The following is a 22426-nucleotide window of genomic DNA, read 5'->3' as shown; positions in this document are numbered from 1 at the left end:
CTCCAACTACACCAAGTACAACAACTACCACTGCACTAACTACTACTATACCAACTACACCAACTCCAACCCCACCAACCACAACCATTCCATTTACAACAACCATAGCTCCTATTACTGCTATTCCACCAAATCAAACTTATACCGCCTGTGAATTGGCAGGAGAATTAGCTTACATTAGCGGACAAAATGTAGACTGGAATACTAATCTGGAAGATTGTAAGGGTTCTATTCTTTATTGTCGAGTGGACCTAAATTCCACCGTATCTCCATTCATCGCCCATGTCATTAAAATTGTAGGGCTCTGCTTGTCCAATGTGACCACCAGTTTTACAAATTCATATATAGAAGTATCGAGCGCAGATAGCAGCCTAATATATTATGGAATTTTCAAAGTAAGTAAATATGCACATGTATAATTTATGTCTGTACGCAAATATTTAGACTATATATTATTTCATTACACAATCGCAATTTCTGTAGTATACATATAGAATCACTCGTTTTGTTTACCTAGATTAGCAATAGATGGTGTATAGATCCTTATCAGAATGCACAGAATCCATGCAATATTAATTGTCAAGGTTCGTACAAAGTGGTCTTGCCGACCGATAATCAATTTCTAAGCCTCACGAATTCATGATTTACTATGGTAAATAACTCGTTGTCTATCCCACCTTTATCTGCGTATGCAGATCTGATTAACAACCTGGAAGGTAGTATCACCTGTGCACAATATATCGTAGAAGTAAATGGCTTTCACCAATGGCCTGAATACAAAAGATGGTGCACTAGCGTCCAGGAAAATTACCTAACAGAATGTCTACGTAAGCTACATATGACTGCCATAACCTACGTACCAATGCTAATTCTTCTAAACAGATCTGTTAATATTCTCTCGTTGCATAGGACCACCTGGATTCATATCAACCGATGGGCCCGAAACAGCCAAAGTATTTAATGAATTAAGTCAAAATCAACACATTGCCTGTTCCGTGCATGGAGTACCTCCACCAGAGTTAACCTGGGATGGAGATACCACCTCGTACATAGCTAGCTCTGCTGAGAGACTTGAAACAATCCAAATTCGTGAAAGAGCGACTGATGGATCATGGATGGTTCAGCGTCGTCTAACTTTCACTGAAGTCGTTCGAACAGACAACCGAGTGTATACTTGCCTTGCGAAAAACATCGCGTCAAATAAAACGCAAGAATATACCCTGACAGTGGTGCCAATCCCCGACAACCCTTCATGGACTACGCCGACATTAGTTTCTACCGGTATTGCGCTGGCATTGCTTTTTCCCGCAGCACTGTTGTTACTATGTCGCCGAAAACGGGTATGATAATAAGTTCAAACTTTAGTATTTCAATTCTGTCTGTATTTATGTATTACTTGATTTTTGTGCAAAAATATATCGCAGGCAATTAAACTAGGAAAAATGCACGATGACTTCAAATATGGAAGGCCGCTAGATGACAAACAAGGCGAAAAGAAAATTAAACGGCGCCTGTCATTCCTTCCTTCAGAAATTTACAGAATTTACCAGAACCTCAACGCACTACCCTTTCCGAAGGAATTGCAGCTCACTCCATCACGATTGACTTTAAATAAGAAACATATACTGGGTCGAGGAGAGTTTGGAACTGTATATATGGGTTTGTTAGATGGAATAATTCCAACGGCGATTAAAACTGTTACAGACGATTCGGATGATGTAAAACTCAACGCACTTTTGTCAGAGGTGAAAGTCATGGCTTTTGTCGGAAGCCACACGAATGTTACACAGCTTTTGGGAGTACAGTTGGTTGACTTGAGAAAGGGTTTGATATATAAACTACTCACAGGTTTATCATAGATTTTTTAGTATGAATATTTCTCATTCCCTATACAGGTCTGGTATATGTCGCTGTCGAGTACTGTTCGCTGGGTTCATTAAAAGAGTACCTAACAAAACATAGTAATGAGCTTGGGACTTCAGGGTCATTTTACAAATTCCAAGATTATGTGGATCGACCAAACTTCGTTCAACCATTATTTCTTTATGAATTATTGCGGTGGTGTCACCAAGTTTCTAATGCCATGGAGTTTCTAGGTTCAAAAAAGGTACAACATATTTGTGTAGTTGCAATGAACCCACATAGTATTAGATATTGTCAAAATGCAAGGCCATGCAATTTAGATCATTCATGGCGACCTGGCAGCTCGAAATGTTCTCCTGGATAATAATTTTGTTGCAAAAGTTTCCGATTTTGGACTTTCTCGTCAGATGTTCAATAATTATAAACAATCTGTTGTGGGTTCATGGGTGAGTATGCATACAGTAATTATGCATGTATGCAGTTTAGTTTAATAAATATATGCAACTTATACATAATGTTACTATGCTACAAGGATACTCCACTTCCAGTAGCATGGTTATCCATTGAGGCTTTGCGACATTTGCGTTTCTCCATCCAACCTGACGTTTGGGCTTTCGGTGTATTCATGTGGGAGGTATTCACCATGGGGGAAACGCCATACATCGGTATTAACTTGGGCCCGGAATTTGTCCAGTATTTAGAGGATGGACACAGATTAGAAATCCCAGAACAAGCTACAAAAGAAATGTAAGTTGAATTTAGTTGATGCGTAATTTTTGTGATTCAAACTTCTGCATCGGGATCGCCAGTGTATTGCTAAATATTGCTTCCTCAAAAACTCGCTTTACGTGTCACTCAAAATTAGATCAACCTTCATTTTTCCCTATTAACTTAGTTTACAAACTAAAGATTCGAAGATGATTGAGCATATCCGTAATGTTTACATCAGCAACTTAAGTTAGGCCATCCACAAAGTAAATAACCACGCTCTCAAAAATTATATTACCCTTATGAAACTGAGATGCAACCTTACTTTTAAAGTGAGAAGCCTACATATACGAAATCGAATGTAACGCTCAACTGCCTAAAGTGTGCAGTTTATTCTGGATGTGGTATACATAAATAATTTATTCAGAATATAAATCCTATTGCGTTTACTTTTCAAAAGTGTATTCTTTCAAAACCGTCAATTCTCCAACTACCCACCAGCTTACAAAATACTTGTTTGTGTTTTCTATAATTTAGATATGGACTAATGATGAAATGCTGGACCTACGCACCCACAAATCGAATCAGTTTTCAACAACTGTCAATCGAACTACTTCGCTTGTACGGTTTAGAGTATATGAAGCTAGCATAACGACAGACAATCAAACTTATTCCTGCAAGAATCGATTGGACTAATTTAAAAAAAAAATAAGGCTCCACTACTTTTACAGTTTCTAAAATAAATCAGGCTTATGAAGATATTGTACTGAAATTATTTCTAAATAATTGTCATTAGCGGTGAGGCGTCAAATTGACCCAGTCACAATGACCCACGACGAATTGACCCGCTCATATTGACCCAGCGACAGATTGACCCAATACAATATTGACCCAACACCATTTTGACCCAAGTCATATTGACCCCATGCTATACAAGCAAGGAGGATTAAACTCCATGAGCCCATTTACGTCTGCCACACCCCCCAAAGACGCCAAAACCTCACAGAGTTGTCCCACTAAAATCATCACCCAAAATCTAGTTTTGGTAAGATTTGAATTATTTACATTTTATGATCCTAGATAGATGCTCTGTCATATCCAATAGTAATCTCAACTTTTTTGAAGATTTTCTGATCAATGTATTGAAAAAATTCGAAATTTCAAAAAAGTTGAAATTACTATTGGATATGACAGAACAACTATCTGGGATCACAAAAATGTAATAATCCAAATCTGAGCAAAACTCGATTTTGGATGATGATTTTAGTGGGACAACTCTGGGGAGTTTTGGCGTCTTTGGGGGTGTAGCAGACGTAAATGGGCTCATGGAGTTTAACCCTCCTTGCTTGTATAGCATGGGGTCAATATGACTTGGGTCAAAATGGTGTTGGGTCAATATTGTATTGGGTCAATCTGTCGCTGGGTCAATATGAGCGGGTCAATTTGTCGTGGGTCAATTTGACATGCAATCGTCATTAGCTACCGAAGTTTAGAGTCGGAAATGTATCAAATAATAAATGCCAAAAATTAAAACAGAAAGATTAGGTAATTAATATATAAAGGTTTATGGTTTGTTTTCCTGTTGCAAGATTTGTTAAGATTATTTTGTCAACTAGATATGTACTATCTCTGGAAATGCACAAGTTCATGTTCCAGCCACATTCTTTATTAAGGTTGCTATTAATGCGGACTTGAAATAAATACCCTCTATATTTTTCATATTATGGTGCATAGTTTATTAATACATATCTTTTAATAAGTATATTCAAATATTTAAAGTGTATAGATAAGTTAACCATACAAACCTTTTTCAATTAGCTTTAGGCCACTAAAATTAGACAAAAATGTCTTCACCCCTTGTCGACCTACCTAAATGCAAAATCAAACAGATGTAAATATGAAAGTTTAGATACTTTCACTACTCACATTCAGAAAATGATAAAAAGTGCATATAAAATCTAAATTTCGATTCACGTTTTATCATGGTTTAAAAAAGAAATGCAACCAACGTCACCGTCCTACCTTACCAAATTTTATTAATTACCGCCAGGTAAATTTTCTATACAATTCGGTACGCAGTTTCAAGACGGAGCTTATCCTCGCCCCCTTCTTGGACAGGAGTCCCAAATTCTTTTGCCATCCTAGCCGGAATGATGACATAGAATGCCGAGTGTTCCATGTATCTTGATCGATCGTGAAATGCAACGACTGGAATGGACCACGTGGCTACGACCTGTGAGATATGAACGTTTATAATTTAAAATCATTCGTCATTGCGATTTATGAACAAAGTGACGGTTACTTATCGAGGTGATGGCAGCAGCGGTCTCGCTCCGATTTTGACGAACCCACCATAATCATGCATGTCGGTTTAGGTCAATAATTAAACACAGGATTTTTAATAATGCTAAATTGCATTGAAGACTGAGTGCAATCTGACTGGGTGCAATCTGAGAGAGAATTTGCAGTTTTACCGACAAATTTTTCTTGCGAGGAACAAAAACGCGAATTTCGCTTGCAGATTCCATCATACATAATTTCATTTAGACCGAGCATTATGAAAAATGCTAAAACCCGTGTTTAACTATTTATGTAAGGTTCCATAATTAATATTTATGGATAATTGTTAATTATCGTGGTTTCTTCAAAATCGGAGCGAGACCGCCTTGTTAACCTTCTTCTCTCCTTCGAGTGTTTTCTGCAATTCAAAGCAAACATGTATTCCTCCGCCGTTTCCTTGCTTCCCAACACGGTCATCCAAATGTAAACTGATGCATCTTCACCAATGTGGCTGAGTTGGAGAAAAACTTCCCCGTCCTTTTCAAGAATTCCGGTTGGAAATAACGCGCCAGCTTTGTCTGAGCAAGGAAAGGTTAGTAATTAAGATTAATTTCCTTGAGGGTTGGTGAATCCGATCCGCTGGATCTTATAGGATTCTTTTATCCGACCATTTACTACAAAATATATCGGATCGGATCCTGTGGTTATAGTAAATGGTCGAATACAAATACTCTCGGATAATCGCGTGACCCGATTCGGGTCTGATAAATACATGGGATGGGATCCATGTTACATATATTAAATGGGCGGATAATCTCGGATAATCCGGTCGAATCGGATCGGATAACTAACCCGAGCCGCCTGTCGTCTCTTCAAAGTCAAGGATATTCGACATTTATTTACTTACGGATTATATTCCCATCCGTCAACGGCAACGTGAAATTTCTGGTGCCCACGATACACTTGTGGCGATCTTGTAAATGTTTGGCGTAATCGGCATGGCTACCTTAGATTTCCCACAGAATTCATTTTTCCACTCGGTGCAAATAATTTCACTTAGTTATGAATAATAAAATTCCATTTAGATTACACAAATTAAACGTCCAATGACATAACACCACTAATCCTAAATACAGTGTTTGCAGAGCAAAAAGGCAGGCAATGCCTTTTTACCTGCCTCTTTGCCTTTTTGCCCCACAAAAATCTGTGCCTTTTTGCCCTTTTGCTAATTTGGGGCGATATGAGACGAGAGTCCCGTGATAAAATTAAAGTGAAAGTTATTCATTGCGTTTTTAATACTTTTCGCAAATATCTAGTGTCAAAATTTGATTAATTAAGCTGATGGCGATGTAGAAACAACGCTGAAGATATTTGGGGAAAAGTATTAAACTAATTTGAAGTATTGATGAAAGTCAGAACCCTCCAATACAATTTTAAAAACATATTGCAGATTCTGCAATTTCTTTAATACGTTATAAACGATAATAAATCGAGTTCAATCGTCAAAAATCTAGCAAAAAGGCATCAAAAATACAAAAAGGCACGCAAAAAGGCACGCAAAATGGCAAAAGGGCATTGAAAAAGGCAAAAAGGCAAAAAGGCATGCAGAAAAAGCAAAAAGGCTGCCTTTTTGCACACACTGCCTAAATATGTATTTACTAACGTACCGGTAATAACAATTTTTGAGATGAGTTTTCATCTCTGCAGCAGCAACGACTTCTTTTCAACCGGCATTTTCGTTTCGACATGTCAATTTGAAGTCAAACTTTGCAGTCATAAATCAGTTAATTACACAAGTTCCCGTAGACAATGTAAGAATTTTAAGTCATGACAAACAAACCTGTCGAGAAAGTCGTTCTGCAAGGTCGGACACCTTCAAGTCCGCCTGACACATGCCACACTTTTTCACTTTGTCGACGCAAATTATGTGACCAGCTGTGGATTGGCGAGGCTGGCTCGTCCAAACAAATCGTGCAGTTCAGAAGGTCGCCTAAATCTCTGGGAGCACGTGACTCTGCCATCTGAAATAATAACTATGTAACTTATTTTATAAATTGTGACAAACTATTTTACAAATGTACATAATATAACAAACCTGGAAACTTAAATTTTCTGAAATTAACAATTTTCCAGTTTAAAACTTTTCAAAATTTTTTTAGGAGAAATCATACATATTTATGTATGCCTTTCAAAATATATAATGTCTAACTGTTAGTAAGATTGCTAAAAAATATCAAATATTTCCACAGGGTATTAAACTTAACGTATAATAATGTACTTCTCGTTGAAAATCAGCTCTTGTGAGAGTACATATGTATGTATGTATGCAAAGCAAGAGTGCTTATCACTGATAAGTTGTCAGTGACTCAATACAAATGATAAATATAATCGCCATTAAATACATTTGAGCGAATCAATGACAGCTTTCTGACTTTCAAGCACCCACGAAGTTGTGGGTGACGTTATTTATCTACATATCTACCTTTGGGCTTATCACTCATTCACATACTTAACTGAGCAGATTCATACCCAGTGGAAAGTATTATGTATGTACTATATGGCTGGCTTCATTATGCATACATACATGCAAAACATGATGATTGACAATCATGAAATCGAGTAGTGACAGGAATAACCCGGATCGACGGAAAAATGTTAATACATAGATATCTGGAAAGATTGTAGACAAATTTTAATAAGTGTCGCTTTATGGCGCAAACTTCATTTACCTTAAAGATATCATTATTCCACAATTAATTTTCACTACTGCACAGAGTCCAGAAAAATTAGGGGAGATGATTAGGGCGGGAGATTTTCATGGGCGGCAGAGGGTCAACGGGAGTCGGTGGGCGGAAGATTTCCACGGGCGGGAGTAGATGGGCGGAAGAACGCGGGCGGGAGATCGTGGGCGGGTAAAAATGAATGTTGGATGATGATAAATACATATGTACGTGCGTTTTTACATATCTATTGGTGATCTAAATAATAATCTATTGAGGGGAGGGGATTTTCCGCAATTTCTTCCGTATCCCCCAAAATCTATGAAGTCCTTAACTACATTTCAGGCAAGGCTCTTATGAATTACAAATAGCTCAGTAGCTCGGATGTCTAACAAAATTATTAAAGAAAACTCGAAACGTACTTAACCCTTGATGGCAGTATTCAATCTTGAACAAACATTCAAAACATTTCTGCCGTATGGAAGATACATATGTTGGAAATCGTCACTTCGTCCCGAATAGAGGTGACTCACCTTTTCGAGTTGCATTCTTCAAGACGGGTTACAAAAAGGTGTTCACTCCGTACCTAACGAAGGGATCGAGACGCATGGAACAGTCCGGGTTAACTAGGTGGTGGATTAACCTAGATCCTTTTGTCAGCGTCTTTAACAAGAAAAAATTATTCTAAGAAACAGGTAAACATTTTCAGGCTGTGAAAGAATCGCTTGAAAATGTGCGGAAACAAATTACATTTCACGAGTCAGCTGCAATCCCCCTAGACCTATTATAATTCTGAGTTAAACCAGAGGAAGTGTTCCACAAAAGCATTTTCCATATTTCGCAAGACAAAGTGTTAAACTTGGGTTCTGGTGGGTATCCACCACCATCGCGCGGATTCGTGCGTCAGTGCCGTATCCGTCGCACTTTGTCAACCTCACTCAATCATGCGTCTCATTTAATTAACTATACTGGGTTACTTAAATGTAGGCTTATCAAAATACAAAAAAATGATGTGTTGATATATCACTAGCCCTCGTTAGTTACGGCACTTGCCGTATAAGTCCCTCCCTCAGAAACTTTGACCCCAAATTTCTCATGGTACCAGCGTTTCCCTTCGGGCAACAAAAGCTGAAAATGTAGCTGTTCCCAAGGAGAAAAATCTGGCATCGGGTTGTCCGAAGTAAATGGCTGGTACCATTCGGTTTTTAAGGATTTCTGTGTATGTAAAAAAACCGCCAATTTTCGAATTTTGAAACTCTTGATGCATTAAAATGTTCATATTCCAAGGGGAAGTCAAATTGCAAATGCAAGTATAGGTCTAACTCTTGTTCTACACGATGTACATTGACTTTCTCATTTTTCCGAACTTTCTTCCTTTATTTTTATAGGGGGTGTGGTTGCACAGAATTCAAAAAATGTTGTGGTACATTTGTCCTTGTACCCACAATTGCATTTACAATTAATTTTATTTGATTCAGTGAAATCGATGCGAAAAGCGATGGAACGTATCCGTCATCCTCTCTCTTCTATGTACCCGCTTTCTCAATTTGTGGATTAGTCATATTAATTTCGGGGGATCGATTTGTGGCAGAAAATTTTAAGCTTCTCGTCGAAGGGTGAGGATTGCGATGGGTTACTGCCATGGGCTGTTTATAATAATACGTAGTACTATGGCGACTTGGAAGATAATGCTGATTCATAGATTAAAGGAGGAAATGAAATGGTAGTATGTACACATGTGGATGTATAAAGAAGTGTGAAAAATGTATTCTTAGCTAAGGTGCGTAACATTTATTGTCTACGGTCTTACATACAAGTCTAACTAAAAATTTGGGTGTTACTTAATCGCTTTAATAATTATCTCGCGTAATAAATATTTTATTTCTGTGAAACGAGAACATGAAATTAAATTATGACGAGCAGTAATCCGCGTCCACACTGTTTTCCACGATCCATTCTGGATATTTTGAAACACGGGTGTAAACTCCAGGCGCGAATGGACGTGCACATCCTTAAAATATTTATAAGTAAAGAAATTACTTATAACTGCATACACATAATTGCATAAATTCCTAATTGTTTGTGAAAAATGTATAGTATTTATGCAAATGGGATTTGCTTAAAATTAAAGAGACTTTTGTAAATGTAGATGGATTTAGGGCATAATGTGGACAAACCAATATATTGATACCAGAATACGGACAAAGAAAAACTGAAGAAAAAATCTGGATAATGTTAAAATATTTTAGCCTTATCCAGGTTCTTTTAGCCCGTATTTTTGAATTCGTATTTTGCCTTGTCCAGTACCACTTTTTCCACATTATGCCCGGAGCCCGTTATACATAAATGCTCACCAAATCCGAACGAGACCACTCCGACCAACAACTTCTGTCCGTTTTCTCCCCTGTTTAGGACGAGAGGTCCGCCCGAATCCCCCTTAAGATTTCAGGTTATCGCGCCGTCAACTTTCCCTTGATCATTAAAATTTCCCAGAATTTTAAAATTTTAAGTATGTAATACCTGACAACTATCTTTTCCACCGGAACTCAGCTCTCCTGCACAGATCTGGGTGTCTGTAATTTGTCCTAAATATAGAGTCCTCCAATTGCACACTTTATTGGGAATGATGGGCACCACCACTTTTTGCAGGGTAGAAGAAACGCTTCCACCCTGTTCAGTTGCACCTAATTAACATTAAAAAACTTCACATAGAACACGCAAAGAATTTAAACAATATGGATTCTAACAATGTACACATTCTTAAAAATAGCGGTACCCGGTCAAAACGTCAATGCTTTCTGAATTAAGTAAATTATACTGCATTTACTTTTCAATAGGGAACCGCTATTTTTTTAGAGTGGACAATTTCTCACCCCATCCCGCCACGATTGCCTTCTCATTATCATAACTTTCCGAACCATCAGCCGGAAGGCAAACTGGTCTAATAGTGTTCACAATGTCGACAGGTTGTGCAAGTTTCAGCAACTAGAGAAAGAATAGAAATCAATTAATTTGAAGGTGAGAAACCCCTAACAATTTCGAAAAATTAAAAAAAAATCAATATTAAAGAAAAAAGTTGGAGGTAAAACAACTAAAAAACGTCGAAAGAAGTAAAAAATAATAATTTTGGTCAAGAACATCAAAACGTAAAAAGCCGGATAAAATACTCCTTTGAAAATTGCAAAATCAGTTCTTAAACATTTCTTAAAACTTACAGCAATATCGTTTTTAATCTTATTTCGATCATAATCCTGGTGCATGATTATTTCCTCGACGTCAATCCGCAAAGTGCCAGTCAAGGTTTCATCCTCCACGCGGAAATCTTCCTCGTTTAGCCAAACCTGGATTTTCTCTGCTTTAAAGGCGTCAACACAATGACCTAAATAATTACAAAATTTATGCAATCGTTTATTTAAGAGTGGATTGCAATTTAACCCAAATTTGGGAACGTTCATGTATCACGTCATCAAAATGGTGGGTGGTTCGATTTTTGGTCGCTTATCTTGCTCGTGTTAAGCTTAACATGAGTACAATAGGGAAGCAGTGAGTGGGCTCTGTAAAAATCGACATTTTTCTGATAACGTAATATATGCACGTTCCCTAATTTCATTTTTTCATACTTGCAGTGACCACGTATCTCGTGTTGACCAAAGTCCCCCCACAATACGGGCCCTTAATTTGGGTCGCATTTTCCTTCTTTCGAACCAATGCGGCCGTCCATGGCAGTTCGGAAATGGGGACGGCTTCCCCCCCAACGATTTTCGTCCTGGCGGATGTCCCACATTCTAAATACATACGTTGAATTTACAATTATGTATGTACCTATCTTATTTAATGGGAGTATTCACGCCAAAACTTTGTCACATCTTCGCATTCGCAAAATACGAATTCACCACCCGGATTTGGCAAACGCTACAAATTAGCGAAAACATTTTGCGAATAGTAAATTTGCATCGAATGAATACCCATAATGTAAGTACATACACACGTATTTATGTTTTGTACTTTACATGCAAAATATTAATTTTCGCAACTTGTGCAAAAATCAGACTACAAATTTTAATTCTTCATTCTTTTTCAAATGAACTAGATTAATTTTTTTGGTGTAAATATGCAACTCCATTATTTTCTTACTTCGTAAAAGTGGCACAAAAATCACTTACGACACGACTGATTTCCAGTAATTATCGGCCCATTGACAACTTTAAGGCCCCCATCGTTTTCATTATCTGGTTCTATATTTGGTGGGATTGTGGGGGCCTCTTCGCCAACTGGACTTGGAAGAGGGGTCGTTGGGTACTTGAAATCGGGATAATCGTCTTCCCCATCAAACTGAATTTCTTGTCCAGGTGTCGTCTCTGTTTAGAAAGCAAGTAGTATTTATCTAACACCGATTTACATAAGGGACTGTGCAGAAAGCATGTGATCGATTTGAGGGGTCAATGCATCCTATCCTTCCCATGTTTATTATAACATGGGGCGTATAGGCCAGACAGTAGATTTCAAAATTTCCCATAAATCGATCACATGCTTTATGTACGGTCCCTAATAAAATGGATGAATGCGTTCATATTATTCAGATTCATGATAGCTTCATAATCGTCGGATCGCACCATAAATTTGCCAAGTTTGTGAATGATGCGAATTTCTAGACAGGAAACGCATATAATTTTTTATGCGAAGCTCCAAATTTCACAGTTTTAAAATCCTATCTCCAACCTCAAATTTCATGCGAAATCAAAATAGGGCTTTTAAACTTCCGAAGAGAGCTTGCCAATTAAGTCGTTTACTTAGGAGGATAATTTCGCAAGCTTATTTGCATACAGTTGGTTACCCCCCAATACATATTTAACTTCGAAAATAAATATGAATAACCCGCCCTTTTACTACCGTTTGGTGGCTCAAGGGTAACGCCAATTGGTAATGATCCTTCTTCAATCTGAAATATATTTGCCAATTTCACATTAAATGTACATACATAAATCGGTGAAGAAAATGAGAACTTATCACTAACTCACCACTAACGGGGTTGCCAGACAAAGGCTAAAACTCAGGGCTGTGAAGATGAAAAACTTTAACATTTTTATTATTTTTCCACACTACTTTGGAAATTATAACCTTCACAGATGAGATTTGAAATTCGACTGGCATAACTTGAAGTTAAAATAATTGTGTCACTGTCATTGCTACAAAAGTACAAATATGTACTTACACACGCGTCAGGTGCATGCATGCAGACACATTTGAGATGTCAACTCATCCTCAGTCTCACTGGTTGGTTTAGTCTATAAAACTTTGACACGGTTTAATCCACAAATTTTTCCTTTAAACAAACAAATACGTATGAGCAGATGCATATATTGACCCAGATCTAATCAATTTATTGACGCTTTATCAAGGTCACGATGAAAATTTGCATGACAATGTTTTTTTATTAAACATAGTTAAGTGAGATTAGACATTGAAATGATTTCACATTTTAATTTACAACGTTAAAACATATGTCAAGAAAACTAACAAATTTTGAGGGGCATTCATAAATTGTGTGACTAACATGATGCGTTACAATTTTGACTATTCAAGATTCATGGATCGTCTAAATTAGGTTGGGCATTCAGATAATGGGTATTTTTAGGGTCGTCCAATTTATGGACGGTCCCTTATTTATCACATGCATTTTCTAGATTACATAAAATACAGGAAAACATTCACCAGTTTGGTGAAAACTTTACGGATAAATTTGTACATAATTTTCACGTTAAATAACTACACTTTTACATTAATATTTTTTAGACCGGAATTTTGGCGTATTCATATCGCAAATTCTGAATTCGGACGCTCAATGTGCGAATATCATTTTCGATTGTGCTCCTTAAAGCCAGGATGGCCTTTCTTCTTTCCACCGCCTAAATTAAGAAGTTTACATAGTAAATATTTTGTAAATTTACAAAACAATCCAACAAATTGTAGTTTATCCTCACATAAACGCCCAGCTCGTCTTGTAACCTGTCAATATTTTTGCCAAGTTGTACATGCAGTGGTGCAGTTAGCATTATAATTTGAGAATTTTCTTCCAGAAATTGATCCTTTTCCCAAATCAAGTGGTCCAGCTCGGGACTAATTTCCTATTAAAGGCAAAGCACATTTGTTGATGGTAAGAATTGCAAAAAAATTACACAAAATGTTATAAAAAAACACGGCTAATTCCTCATAGATGCATAAATATACGTCGAACAATTTTTGCAGAGTGGCATCATTGATTAATCGTAATTAACGGATTAATTGTTAATATTAATTAATCCCCAAAAATTTAGTATTCACATATTTCTTTTTTCGAAAAAATATAATTGTTGCGATGACTGGAAATTAGACATATCAAATGGAATACAAATTTAGTATTTTGTGCTAAATTACTGTGATAATTTTTAGCCCCAGAAAAAAATTAATTACACAAAACAATTGGAAAATAAATCTTACCCCAAAATGATCCGGAATTTTATCGAATAATTCTTCTAATTTGGCCAAAACTTGGACAATCTCTTCGCTCGAGATGTGCTTGAGTAGTTCGAACGCTTCTCCATCGCTCGTCCCCGTCATGGGGATGAGATAAACGGCCCTCTCGGTCAAACTGGGGTGCATCATGAGGTCCATCACGTGTCTGGCCTTAAACCTCACGTCGTTCACGGATTCTCGAAAATAGCCAATTCTCTTCCTCTCTTCCGTTATTATTTTCGCGACCTGATCAAAATTCCGAATTAAAATTATGTATTAGGGGTATTCACGTCGACGTGGTAAAAGCCGTAAACTTCACAGTTTCTCCCAAGACGATTGTCGCTATGGTGGAAGTCTCGCATTTTAAATAAGTACGTTGAGTTATGTACAAATTATGTATCGTGTTTAAAAGGGGTATTCACGTCAGCTTTGTAAACCTTGCTTCGCTCGCAACATTACAAGGTGTGCGAAAAGTTTTGATGCAACAAACCCATCAGAATGCCTTATTTTTGCGAAATACGGGAAACAAAAAAAATGCATCACAATTTTTATTGTCGGCGTAAACTTTACATTTTCCGCAAACTCATCGTGACGCCAATTTTAATTGCTCTCCTATGCAGTAAAGAATGAATACTTTATTCATTCTGTACGAAATAAATGAATATGAACAGGTAAAAGTTTCATAAATTTTTTTTACCTTATCATACAATGCACCCATGTTATCCTCCATGTGAATTAATTCCTTTGTCGACGACTCGATAAAACTTGTCGGACCACCGGCGATGTGGTCCATCTTTTCATACCCGGCCGTCTGACTTTTGAGTGAGGCCAGTTTATCCTGCATGGGGCGAATATGTTCCCCCAGAAACTTATCGAGTTCACGAGTAGCAGAAAAATCGGCAAGCTGCACAGAAAGCATTTCAGAAATATTTTGGCACATTCATAAATATTCTTATTTTTTTTTAAATCATTTACAAATCTCAAAAAATAACCAATTTTAAACCAGCTTTTGAAAATTCGAGTACTTTAGGGTAGTAATAAACTTAAAAGTTCGCATGCCAACATAAGTTCGAAAAAAATGCTAACTGAATAAGTTCGAAAAAAATGCGAACTGAATAAGTTCGAAAAAAATGCGAACTGAATAAGTTCGCAAGTGAATTTTCAAGATAACTTTTTTACAAATTTCTTTTTGTGAGCATTTCTCACGATGCGAACTCGTAATAAATATCCCTAAAAGCTCAAATAAATGGTGTCATGTTCATATCAAAAATGTTTGGAAATTCTCATTTTAAAATTTTTACGGCACTCTTAAAAATTCTTTTTAAGTAAACTATAGAAAATTCAGAGTAAACATTACTTTTGATTAAGTAAAAGTTCTCTATATTTTGCATAGTTTACTTAGCATGGAATTCAGAGTGCAATTTCCTTTCAAAAGAATAGCATTATCTTTAAGAGTGTACATTACAAAAGTGTTTTACCCACCTCTTTCTCAAAGCGTATCACATCCTTCGCATTAGCCACGATAAGCCTCAGCAACTCAGACGTTGTTCTGTAGTCATCCGAGAAGTCGAGAACATTGTCGGGAAACGTTTCTAATTCGAACGGTTTGATGAGAAACGTTTTATAAATGGCGATTCCGATTATCAACGTGACCAGGGCGAGACAAGATAACCCAATCTTCTTCACAGCACCGAATGTATTCTTATCCTCTCGCCCGTTTCGTTTTCGGTCTTTCCGTCTGGAAAAATATGTACGCATTAGGGGTTCCAGTCCCGGGATTTTTCGGGATTTTATTCCCGGGAATTCCCGGGAAACGGGATCCCGAAATCCCGGGATTTGAAGAATTGAAATCCCGGGATTTCGGGATTTTTCAATTGGTCATTCAGGATTGAAAATTCCTTATATTTTGCTTTTAGTGGCGGTTTTATATAATTTTCGATTATATTATTGATAAGAACAAGTTTCGATGAGCATAACCTGTCAAAATTCATTCTCAACTCCAAGATTAAAGCTTTACATATCATAGGAAGCCACATTTCTTAAATATCTATATATGTCTTAAATATATCTAAATCTTATAGTTCGCAAGTAAAATTTGCAATACAAAATGAAACCTACAAAATTTCTAATTTCGATGTCAGATTTAAATTTGAAGGAAGAAATAAGCCTTATCCTCGGTATAATTATAAAATCTGAAATCAGTTCGCTCAAAAAAGCTAACATGTTAGAAATATATAATTTCGAATTTTAGTCAATCAATTTAAGGCTGAATGAACGAGGTAGTTCATATATTTGAACTTGAAATTTTTGAATTGTCCAATTGTAGCTTTTTTTATAATAGTACCCTAATAATAAACTTTAATTTATGCATTTCATGTCAGGTTAAAATCCTAGCAAATCGTTGATTAATTATTTTATAAGTTTTATAAGTTTTCTGGAATGAAATTTTCAAAATTTTTCTTATCACCTCTCCAAGGCAAAGGGCGAAAAATTAGACTCACAACAATCAGATTGCACCGAAATGTTACATTTACAAGCAGACACACCACTATCTAATCGCTAGCTTGTACTGCTATCGTATTTATTTTGAGTAGGCCAGAAAGTTCAATGTTATAATAATACTTATGGATGCACAGATCTCGAAAAAACATAAGTATATGTACATGTGCATAAGTATTATAAATGTGCTTATATTCTGTACTTTTAAAAGTACGTACCTTTTTGTATAGGGGCCGTCCATAAATTACGTAACGCAAAAATCATCATTTTTTAGACCCCCCTCCCCCATCGTAACGGCATCGTAACGCTTCTCGACTACCCCTCCCCCTTCGTAACGTAACGTAAATTTGATTTCACCGCAGGTAATTTCTTTAACAGTAACTTGCAAAATTTTCATTTGTTCCAGGTTGTGTAGACAAATGTCGCTTTTATTGCTTCTACGAGGGGAGGCCATTAAATAATGCGAATAATGATTTATCTCGTCAAAGAAAGGTATTTATTCCAATTCATTTTGCGGCTTTTCAACATAATCTCCTCCCAATTCAATACAACGCTTAGCTCTTTGTATCAGTTTCTTCATGCCTTCAGAAAAAAATTCTTTAGTGAAGCTGTTTAGCATAGAATGCACACACGAGATAAGCTCGTTATCACTCTCGAATCTCCTTCCCCTGATAATTTTTTTCATATGTGGGAAAAGGTAGTAGTCACAGGGTGCCAGGTCGGGAGAATATGGGGGGTGATCAATTTTCCAGAACGCAGATCGATCCAGCGCAGCTTTGACAATCTTAGCAGTATGAGACGATGCGTTGTCGTGAAGCAGGAAAAGTCCACCTTGCAGGGATCCCCTCCTCTTATTTCTGATGTTGTAGCGTAATTCCTCCAAGACTTTCACATAATGATTGGCATTCATTGTACTTCCTTTCGATATGTAATCCGTATGCAGAACTCCATTGGCATCCCAAAAAATAGTCGCCATAACCTTCCCTGCAGATTTCGTTGCTTTTGCCTTGATTGGGCCACTTTGACCAGTAGTCAGCCACTGCATTGATTGTTGTTTTGTTTCGGGATCATAGTGGTGGATCCATGTCTCATCCCCAGTAACGATTTTGGTGTGAAAGTTGACCGGATCCAATTGGCATAAATTTAACAGGTTCCGACAGCATCGCACTCTTTCCTCTTTTTGTGCTAGTGTAAGCAGGCGTGGAACCCAACGAGAGGATAGCTTAGAAAGCCGAAGTTTTTCATGTAGAATGAAACCTACGCTACCACGTGAAATCCCCATTTCCTCAGCTATTTGGTTGATAGTAACACGCCTATCCTGCATCACAAACTCTTGGACTTTTGAACACGTGAACTCATCAGTGGCTGAAATTGGTCGGCCAGGTCGGGGTTCATCTTCAACATTTTTTCTTCCACACTTAAACTCAGTCACCCAACGAGAAACAGACGACGGAGTACTATCACCGTAAACTTTGTGTAATTTTTCAAAAATTTCGGTTGCCGATTCACCTTGTAATGCAAAAAACCGTATGGTGGAACGAACCTCAGTTTTCTGAAAATCCATTTTTGCTTGTGATGTCTGACTTTGCTCAGAGATTGTGAAAGAATGAGATATCGGAATCTTATGATTTTTGGAACACAATATACAGGATATATGTAGATTGAATGGACGAAATCTGAGCTTTGTATCTTATCTTTGAAGGGTAGATTCGCATTACTTATTGGCCTCCCCTCGTATTTCTTTTAAATTGCTAGATAAATTAGAATTTTGTGAATTTCTTGTTCAAGAACAACCGAAATCATATTCGACAAGAAATGGAAATTGTAAATCTGACAGGTCTCTCAACGTTTACCAAGACTCACAATGGAACCTTTTGTCAAGTTGCACCCGGAAAACTATCGTACGACCATTAATAGATGAGTACAATTCTTGACAACCATCATGGCGCCTAAGTGACCTCGTTGGGGCTCAGGTGATCGGCAAATTCCGATCAAATTCTCATCGTAAAGGTAAGGCTCAATTAATCGTGAAACTTACGTCACACCATCGCCCTCCGAGGTCACTGTGGAGGAATGATGGTTTACAAGTAGGCAAGAATTTTGCTCTTCTTTTAATGTGAGCACCATAATGAAAAACGTATTTACATGCGTACACTGAAACCTTCTGGATGACATGAGTTCAATCCGATTTTTAATCGCGTTTATGAAATGCGTTACGTAACAAATTTGTTATACCCCCCTCCCCCTACATAACAATTCGTAACGCTCTTCCCATGACCCCCCCTCCCCCCCTCTTGCGTTACGTAATTTATGGACGGCCCCATACCCAAATTTAACTAATTTCAAGTTATGAGGTAAATTTTGAATTTCGGGAAAAAATCCCGGGATTTCCCGGGATTTTGTACGGCTAAAACCGGGATTCCCGATTCCCGGGATTTAAAAAATTGTCCGGGATTGGCATCCCTAGTACGCATGTTAAAATAATGAAATTCACGAAGGCTTTGGTAACCTTGCAACATCCGTAAATTTGCAAACTTACAAACAGGTACAAATGTTTGAAAGTAAATTTGTTATAAATTTAGCTAAAGATTAAATGCATCTACCTATGCATTTTATAAAATTATTTTTCTACACGTAACGATTTTACAAAGTTACCAATGTCTGCGTTAATTACTTCATTAAATTTAACACTAATTACTCACTTAATTTGGACCACGTGTTCACGTTCGTGACTCTCCGAGTCCGATTTGTTCGGTGGGTTATTCCTCCTTCTTGGATTAGCCATTTTCTTTGACAATTTTCTTATTTAATTCGCACACGGCGTTCGAGTATTCATTGAAGTTTTAATGTGAAAGTTAACTGCGGATGCAAATTAGCCACGATTTGTTCAAGCAAATATTGAATTGCATATACTTTTTCTTTTAAAATAGTGTAAAATCTGTGTTCTTTTGCAGATTTACATTCATACTGGTGAATTTACGAAACAGTAAAAAATATTTAAAACGACAATACGTCCCAAAATTTCTTGTAAAGTTGTAAAGCAGAAAGATTTTAAATCGTCCAATGAAAAGTCTGATTACATCTCAGTTTTCTTTTGCATTTCTACTTTGCAACCTACAAGATTAATTTAATTGTTAATTAATTAACTTACTATTTAATAAATAGTATTTATTGTTGCAAAATTATACTATTCTGCTTACCTTTTACCTCGTGTCAAGTATCATTGACATTGACATGAATTGTGTCAACCAGTTGCGACGTATTTGTGTAAATTCTAATTATTACCCTGATGTGGATAAATTTCTAGTTTTATATAACCGAAATTAATTAATAAGTCAAAAGACGAATAAGCAATATGCGCAACATGTGATTCGAGAGTGAAATACAAATTCCATGTGAGTGGAGCACTTTCCCACTGCTGTCATCATCTCCATGACAACCAGACTGATCTGGGCAGCCTGCAACCCGGTCCCACAACAGCTTCTCATGAAAAATCTTCTCATGCACAAAGTTGTATGCATGTGTGCAATGTCATTTATCTGATTATGCTATATAATAAGTAATAATATAATAACTAATTTATTGCATCCTAGCCTTCGTAACATCATGAACGGTTATGTAGCATACATAATGTTGATAATAGAAAAATTGCAAAAATAATTAAAATTCATGAATAGTCGGAACTACACATAAGTAAACATATTTGGCGACTTTGTGCCAAAAAATAAAGCCATTACTGGCTCATTCCATCTGAACCCACACGATCTTCGTCGCACCCACATTTGATATCTTGTCCACAATCTTATAATAGATGCATAATATAAAATAAAACATATCATAAAAATCAAAATTTGAAAATTAATTTTTTTCTCAAAGATGTAGCAGTTAAAAAAATTTGGAAATGCATTGAAAATGCTTTCCTCGCCAAAGTGTAGATTTAGTGGGGTAGGTTACATTTACGGATTTCATTCATTGTTTATTCTTTGATAGAAAAAATTTTCAAAAATTCAAAAATTCGAAAAAATCCGAAATTTAAAATGTATTGAAAAATTCATTTATCAAGAAGACCGAAAAAAATCGCTTATAGGGAGATAAGCCAATCGATGCCTTTGGGCCTGAGGAACCAAAAACGTTCAAAACCTCACGCGATTTTTGTCCGTCTTGGAGTTTTGGCGATTTTTCGAAAAGGTAAAATTAACATTGGCTGCTTGTGTAGACAGCAGTAAATATGTAATTCTGTGTTCCTACGTGGTCGAGAACATTGACAACGCATACGTTGTGTGGTGTTCTCTTACAAAAGAGAGAAAATACATAGCTAGGCAGCCAGCGGCGTAGCCACGGGGGGCTAGGGGGGCTTGAGCCCCCCCCCCCCCCCCCAAAGCCCGAGCAAATAAAAAAAATACTTAAAAAATTACAAAAAATTGCAAAAAAATAAAAAATAAGTTACGAATGTAGTTATATGCTACATATTAGGGGAATTCGTTATTACATACCCTTAAGATTTTTTTATGGAAAAATAAGTTATGACAGCTAGGAGATTTTATAAGCGTCGTAAAACTGTACCAATAAAATCACGCTACCGGCAATACATATGTACGTTTGTATGTAAGCACTAAATGGTTTTCTTCGATTTTAATCGGACGAATTTTAAATTGTTGACGCACGAAAATTAAAATATCTACAGTTTTGCATTTTCTCGGATGCACGTATTTGCCCTTGTAGCGGAATTTTTAAGCAAAAACAAAATCATTCAAAATTCAATAACTTTTTTAATTTTACACTGATTTCAGAAATTCAAGAACATTAATGAGAAAATTACATTTCAAAAACTTGTAATGTTAAAAAGTTTAATATTTTTTGCATTTTAAAAAATTCCATGTAGCATGCAAATTTAAAATTTTGAAAGTTCCTAGTTGAGTATTTTTTGTGTTGCTTAATATTTGTAAGCGGCAAAATTGTAGCGGCAAAAGCTACAGCGTTTTGAAAAATCCTGATTTTGGTTAAAAATTCGGGCAAAGGGGAGGCTACGCGCATCAACAAAATTCAATAAGAGGGGCCCAGTTATTTCTGCGCACAAACTGTTAAGTTCGTGCGTATTATAAGCTCATGGTTTTTACAAAGCTTGACGCATCGTTTTTTATTGCAATGCTATTTTACGGTACGAAGAAAAATCTGGATACAGGTTTAGAATGTCAGGCGTGTGTATTTACTTCGTCGTTTTATGTTTCACTCAAATGTTCAAGTGTTTTTTTTTAATCAAAAATATTGTAAGCTTCGTCGCCAAGGTTTCATATTAGACAAATATGTATTAGACATATGCGAGAGGGTGACAATTTATTCCGGTAACATTTTTCACTGCAAATAAAATGTTTCCTTTTCAAAACTGCAGGTAAAATTCATTTGTCAAAAAAAGTCACGTCATTCTCCACGTTTCAAAGCGGTTTTTGAAAGCTGCTGCTCGACTCACCTTAATTGCTAAGGTCATTTTACATCCTTAAAAAAATTGTTTTTCACGCATTTCTACGAAATTTTTCCCGGCACATCCGAATTGTTTAGGATTTTAATTTTTAATTAGAATTTCAAGTCTTTAAGATCTCCATCTTGAAACATCTTGAAACTATGAAACTCTGTGCTTTCAATCAGCACTTATCTTCATTCCACCCATCACCCATGGTAAAAATTTCAACGAAAAGCATTGACGGGAGCAATAGGTATAGCTGATTTTGTCTCGAGCAGGGGCCAAAAAAATCAATGTTACTGGAATAAATTTATACCCTTTATAGAGGGTGTTCCGGAAGTAATGCAACTTTCGTAAAATGCATATATTCTAGGGTATCAATTTACCCCAGATTCGAAAAAGGGTG

General features: G+C 36.6%; 3 protein-coding genes and 1 long non-coding RNA gene across 6 annotated transcripts; 1 reads left to right on the top strand and 3 right to left on the bottom strand.

Annotated features, from left to right (window-relative positions):
* LOC110854753 (fibroblast growth factor receptor 3) lies at positions 1-3330 on the top strand. The gene is made up of 10 exons (XM_035855309.1): positions 1-219; positions 301-395; positions 518-584; positions 696-827; positions 910-1340; positions 1425-1824; positions 1896-2107; positions 2184-2309; positions 2396-2610; positions 3109-3330. The coding sequence occupies exons 5-10, from the start codon at positions 1116-1118 to the stop codon at positions 3221-3223; spliced, it is 1293 nt and encodes a 430-aa protein (XP_035711202.1). The 5' UTR covers positions 1-219; positions 301-395; positions 518-584; positions 696-827; positions 910-1115; the 3' UTR covers positions 3224-3330.
* A 975-nt stretch (positions 3331-4305) lies between these two features.
* Positions 4306-7129, bottom strand: LOC118436715. 2 transcript variants are annotated; one of them, XR_004835660.1, is made up of 7 exons: positions 6947-7129; positions 6692-6872; positions 6519-6616; positions 5759-5906; positions 5246-5429; positions 4599-4804; positions 4311-4440 (listed from the first exon to the last, which is right to left on the bottom strand). It is a non-coding gene; the product is annotated as an uncharacterized LOC118436715 (long non-coding RNA). The 2 variants fall into 2 exon arrangements; XR_004835659.1 differs by having other exon boundaries at positions 4306-4804.
* A 2208-nt stretch (positions 7130-9337) lies between these two features.
* Positions 9338-12748, bottom strand: LOC110854555 (trypsin-1). 2 transcript variants are annotated; one of them, XM_022102998.2, is made up of 9 exons: positions 12590-12748; positions 12462-12510; positions 11735-11929; positions 11192-11356; positions 10787-10950; positions 10445-10556; positions 10092-10255; positions 9926-10007; positions 9338-9582 (listed from the first exon to the last, which is right to left on the bottom strand). In XM_022102998.2, exons 1-9 carry the CDS (start codon positions 12650-12652, stop codon positions 9482-9484), a joined length of 1095 nt encoding a protein of 364 aa, XP_021958690.1. In that variant the 5' UTR covers positions 12653-12748; the 3' UTR covers positions 9338-9481. The 2 variants fall into 2 exon arrangements, with proteins under 2 accessions (XP_021958690.1, XP_035711295.1); XM_035855402.1 differs by lacking the exons at positions 12462-12510; positions 12590-12748 and adding an exon at positions 12185-12429.
* Positions 12749-12971: 223 nt separating this feature from the next.
* LOC110854557 lies at positions 12972-20117 on the bottom strand. Its single transcript, XM_022103000.2, has 7 exons — positions 19763-20117; positions 19265-19676; positions 15546-15801; positions 14761-14967; positions 14049-14309; positions 13553-13696; positions 12972-13477 (listed from the first exon to the last, which is right to left on the bottom strand). Exons 2-7 carry the CDS (start codon positions 19345-19347, stop codon positions 13361-13363), a joined length of 1068 nt encoding a protein of 355 aa, XP_021958692.1. The 5' UTR covers positions 19348-19676; positions 19763-20117; the 3' UTR covers positions 12972-13360.
* Positions 20118-22426: the final 2309 nt, after the last annotated feature.

This window comes from Folsomia candida, unplaced genomic scaffold (assembly GCF_002217175.1).
Source record: "Folsomia candida strain VU population unplaced genomic scaffold, ASM221717v1 Fcan01_Sc010, whole genome shotgun sequence".
In the NCBI taxonomy this organism is placed as follows: Eukaryota; Metazoa; Arthropoda; class Collembola; order Entomobryomorpha; family Isotomidae; genus Folsomia; species Folsomia candida.
Note: the sequence above shows the minus strand (reverse complement) of the source record. Positions and strands in the feature narration are given on the sequence as shown.